We start from the raw sequence: 4,396 nt of genomic DNA on the forward strand, positions 1-4,396 counted from the left end.
TCAGTTCTGTGTGTAATTTTGATGTCCCCTATATGTAACCATCTCTCAAGTATTGCCTGAACAGATGGTTACCAGTTCACTAACTTGAAATAATTATATGATGGGAGGTTGACGTACTACTGTAAAATATATATGCAGGTGTCTGCGAATTGTGATTTGTGTAAGGCTGTCTGTGCACCATTGCACTAACACGACATGAGAAACTTATAATTGATAAATCATTTAACATTTTACTAAGAGATATAAAAGCCAATATCATTGTTCAGAGTATAAATTACAGCATATACAGTTCTTTGAAATATATACTATACAGTGTATTTTAGATGGACCTTAATACAAAAGTGAAGATGCCTTTTGAAAATCATCATGTATGGCAAGGAGCAGACTCTGGAACATTGTTCTTGCAATAAGCTGTGCTATTGTTCCCCAAGTGGCAGTCTCTGTAACCAATGCCTCCGTTAGGGGTGTAAATAGGTTGTATGCGGAAGTCTCCCTTGAGGAGGTGTTCATTATTCAAAGAGACTATCTGAAAACTAGTTTCAGTCATTTCCAGGATGGAGTTATCTTTTTTTGTCCCTGCCTCACAATAGTCATCTTTTCTTCTCCCTCGATTGTATTTCCACTTGGAGGAAGATGACCTTCCTTTCTTGTGCATGTGCCAACAAAACATGCTCAGCAGCACAACCAGGACCACGATGACTGCCCCACCAATCAGGCCTGCCAGCAAAAAAGGTGAACTGGGATCCTGTTGTGTGGCCTGCTCGGGTTCAGTGGCATTATCATCGGAGTCAAAGGAGGAAGGTTTGGTCATCACCTCTGAACAAATTGTGTCATCTCCTGGATGATAATTATTGAACGTGTCAAATGGACCAACACAGATGCGATAGGTGGATTTAGCTTCCAGGTTAGCCAGCCTGATTCCCTGGAGTTCCCCCTCAATCATGGCTTCTTGCACAGGATCATCTACCAAGCTGTGACCCATCTTTACCCATGTCACCTTGTATGTAGTGACAGTGAAGGCGGATGTCCAGCTTACCTGAATGCAGGAGCTGTTCAGCACAATAAAGGAGACATGCAGTGGCACTTTCTCTGGCATGGCCGTTCTCTGTTCTCCTCCTCTGTCTCCATTTGGTATGGGTAGTTGCGAAGGTGGAGCAGTAGGTGTAGAAGTGGAGCGTGGGGGTACGAAGAAGGCTGTCTCAGTGGCTGAGTCAGCGGTGGAACTAGAGGGGTGTGTGGGCAGGTGTGTGAATCGTGGCACTGTGACTGTGCTGCTGGGGCATTGGATGAGATCCAGGTTGAGCTCTCTGATTACCATACCACGTACCCTCTCAGGCTTCTGGCACATGAACCCGCGGACATTGAGGGTAGCTGGCAGGGACTTTAACCACAGTATGACCCATTTAATGCTGCAGTCACAGTGCCAAAGGTTGTTCCGAACAGTGAGCTGTCTCAGGCTGAGGAGGCCATCAAAGACCCCCTGTGTCAGAGACTGCAGCTGGTTGTTTGAAATATCCAGTCTCTCGAGCCTGTGGAGGCCAGAGAAGGCTGTCACAGGGATCTCATTCATCTGATTATCCTGCAAGTTGAGCTTGACTAAAAAGTCAGTGGGGAGATTAGGCGGCGGGACCATTAAGGAGTTACGAGCCAGTGACAACGTTTTTAGATTCGTCAAATCCTTAAACGCTCCAGGAGCAATACCTTCATCGGTGAGGAGGTTCCCGTCCAGAAGGAGGCGCTCTAATCCTGTCACGTTCTGGAAGGCATCCTCAGTTATCAGGGCAATACGGTTCTCATCCAGTCGCAATTCTTTCAGTTCTACGGGCAGCCCAATGGGGATGCTGCTCAGATGGTTCTTAGTGAGGAAGAGGATTCTGAGACTGATTGCCTCCCGAAAGGCCCCTTCCTCCACGCCCACTGTAGAGATGGAGTTATCGTCCAGATAAAGCTCCTCTAACCAAAGGAGTTGAGCAAGCGCTGCCCGAGACACAGTCTGGATGTTATTCTCCTGCAGGTGGAGCACCCGCACATTTTTGGGTAAATCGAAAGGGAATTCATCCAGCTGGTTGCCGTAGAGATAAACTGTCTCCACTGAGGCAACATGGTGCAGCTCCATGGGAAATCCAGCATTGTTGATTTGGTTGTTGTGAAGATAGAGGGTTTTATATCCCTCGCCTATTCCCAGGGGCACAGAAGTCAGGCCCCTTTCATTACAGTAAACAAAAGTCCGGTCACAGCGGCACTCCTCGGGACAAGAGGTGGCCCAGGAGAACTGCATGTGCAGCCCTAGCAGTATGGGTATCCAGGGCCTAATGAAAGTTAATAAGTCTTTATTCCACATTTTCACTTGTAACTCCATTTTATGAGTTAGATGGGGTTTAAAAAAAAAAGGGGAAAAAAAAACCTTTCCAAGAATAACAACTGAACCTCCTGCAAGTAATCAAAAGCAAAAATGAATCAAAATCAAAGTTAAGTTCTTAACACCTCTTGAGGCTTTCCTCAATGGTGAGTGTGCAGTGGGGAAGTCTCCTGGTAATCCTGCTGTAATTGCTTGTCCTAAGCCCCCCAACACAAGAGCAATGGTCTCATTAACTTGCGTGCCTCCCTCACTTGCCTCCATCCATGCTGGAGTTGGGAATGATAGCAGAGCTCATCACATTTTCTCTCTGAGCCAAGCCAAGGCCAATTTAAAATAGTGTGGACCACAGCAGCACATATGGATCACTGAGGTTTATCAGTCCAGCCTTCTTTCCTGGTCACAGCCTGCTGATCCCTGACACACACAACCTCCCTCGCATGTGACACTGGGAAGCACATTCCTATTCCAAAGAAAATACAAATGTAAGATATTTACCCACTGCAAAAGAGAATATAAGGTATCTGTTGTATATGATGCGGATTTTAAGCAGTATTGTCAATCGCCTAACCTTTCAGCATTTTTCCTGTACAACATAGAGTCCATTTATGAATTTAAAATGTAATGCAAAATTTGGCAGCAACATTGCATACTGAGAGAGAGGGAAAGAAAGAGAGAACAAGAGACCATCTGTAACATTATTTGTTTTCAAAATGTATTGAGAAGAGTGTGACAGCAAGCTGCACTCATTATTTCCATTTTGAACTTTTACAGCACTGTCGTAGACTGTTGACAGAAAAACAGTATCAATGAAATGATTTTTCTCTGAGCCCAGGGGAGGAAAAGGCAGATGTGGCAAAGCAGAAGTCATTAAATAAAATGACCATTGTATCTACCCACAAGAGAAAGCAAGGAAGCAAGCTAGCAAGAAAGAAAGAAAGACAGAAAGAAAGAAAGTTAAACATTACACATGCAAGGAAGGAGAAAAATAGCTGCATGCCACCCATCATCTGTTCACTTCTTCAGACGTAAAGAAAAAAAAAAAATCGGGCTGGTGACATCAGCACATCTCAGTGCTCTCAGACTTGTAAAGGGCACTGAGGTGTTTAATCTGTCAAATGCCATAATGATGGACAGGTCTCTGGTCCAGGGCGCTGGCACTGAGCTCACTCTCTCAATGGTAATGATTCAAAGAGCCATGAAGAGAGAATGAGTTTCTATTAAATCAATGTACTGTGTATGGTTTTAAGAAAGAGAAGGGCATGGCTTTTTCCTCAGTTCAGTGTGTTCACAACCTCACAGTCAGTAAAAGGTCAGTAGATATCTGAATAGCAATTTCATTCAGTTGTTGCATGTTGCTTATATGTATATCTCAAAAATGAAATACGTAGTCTAATGTGGTTGGACTGTGTTCAGTTGAATGTGGGATAAATAATATTGTATTGGTCTGTATCTTCACAGATAGATACAGAGCTGAAGTGGTGAATTGGTTATGTAATCCTATAGTCATAACCTCATTCTTATGGATTGTTTTGAATGTCAAATTTAGTGTGTGCGTCTTTACAAAATGGTACAAAAATATTTCTATGTGTCAGTTAATTTGCTGGTTCATTTGCTTTTAACTTTCTAATCCTGGCTGTAAACATGATGTAAAGTAATATTTGTGTTCAAAGAACAATCTGAATATTCCTGATTGAGAAATTCTGTGAGACCTCTAATTTGAACTGTGGTGTTATGATGTAAAGGAATATAACTATAACTGATATTTATTCCTTGCCTTTTTTCAGAGATGTGAAAATAATATTCTATTTATCACATTGCTTCGTATCAGATGCTCTTTTGATTTGCAAGCACTATGGGAAAACGTTTAACTGGAATTGGTCTGTTTAAGCATTTGAAATTGCTTCTTTGATCTCTGAACCTTCATGGTTTCTGTATAGCTGATTAGTAACATACATTCATTAACTATACCACTTACTAAAAACAAAGATGAGCTTTGTAAACGAACATAATTAACTAAATAAAATATAAATGTGCCAA

The 4,396-nt window shown here is 42.4% G+C and overlaps 1 protein-coding gene across 1 annotated transcript; it reads right to left on the reverse strand.

Annotated features, from left to right (window-relative positions):
- Window positions 1-364: 364 nt before the first annotated feature.
- Window positions 365-2,359, reverse strand: LOC115823010 (leucine-rich repeat transmembrane protein FLRT2). The gene has a single exon (XM_030787008.1). The coding sequence runs from the start codon at window positions 2,357-2,359 to the stop codon at window positions 365-367; it is 1,995 nt and encodes a 664-aa protein (XP_030642868.1).
- Window positions 2,360-4,396: the final 2,037 nt, after the last annotated feature.

This window comes from Chanos chanos, chromosome 1 (assembly GCF_902362185.1).
Source record: "Chanos chanos chromosome 1, fChaCha1.1, whole genome shotgun sequence".
Lineage (NCBI taxonomy): Eukaryota > Metazoa > Chordata > Actinopteri > Gonorynchiformes > Chanidae > Chanos > Chanos chanos.

What these genes read in the sequence shown, in the direction of transcription:
- LOC115823010 (XM_030787008.1), bottom strand. Translation starts at nt 2,359, where the DNA reads ATGGAGTTACAAGTGAAAATGTGGAATAAAGACTTATTAACTTTCATT.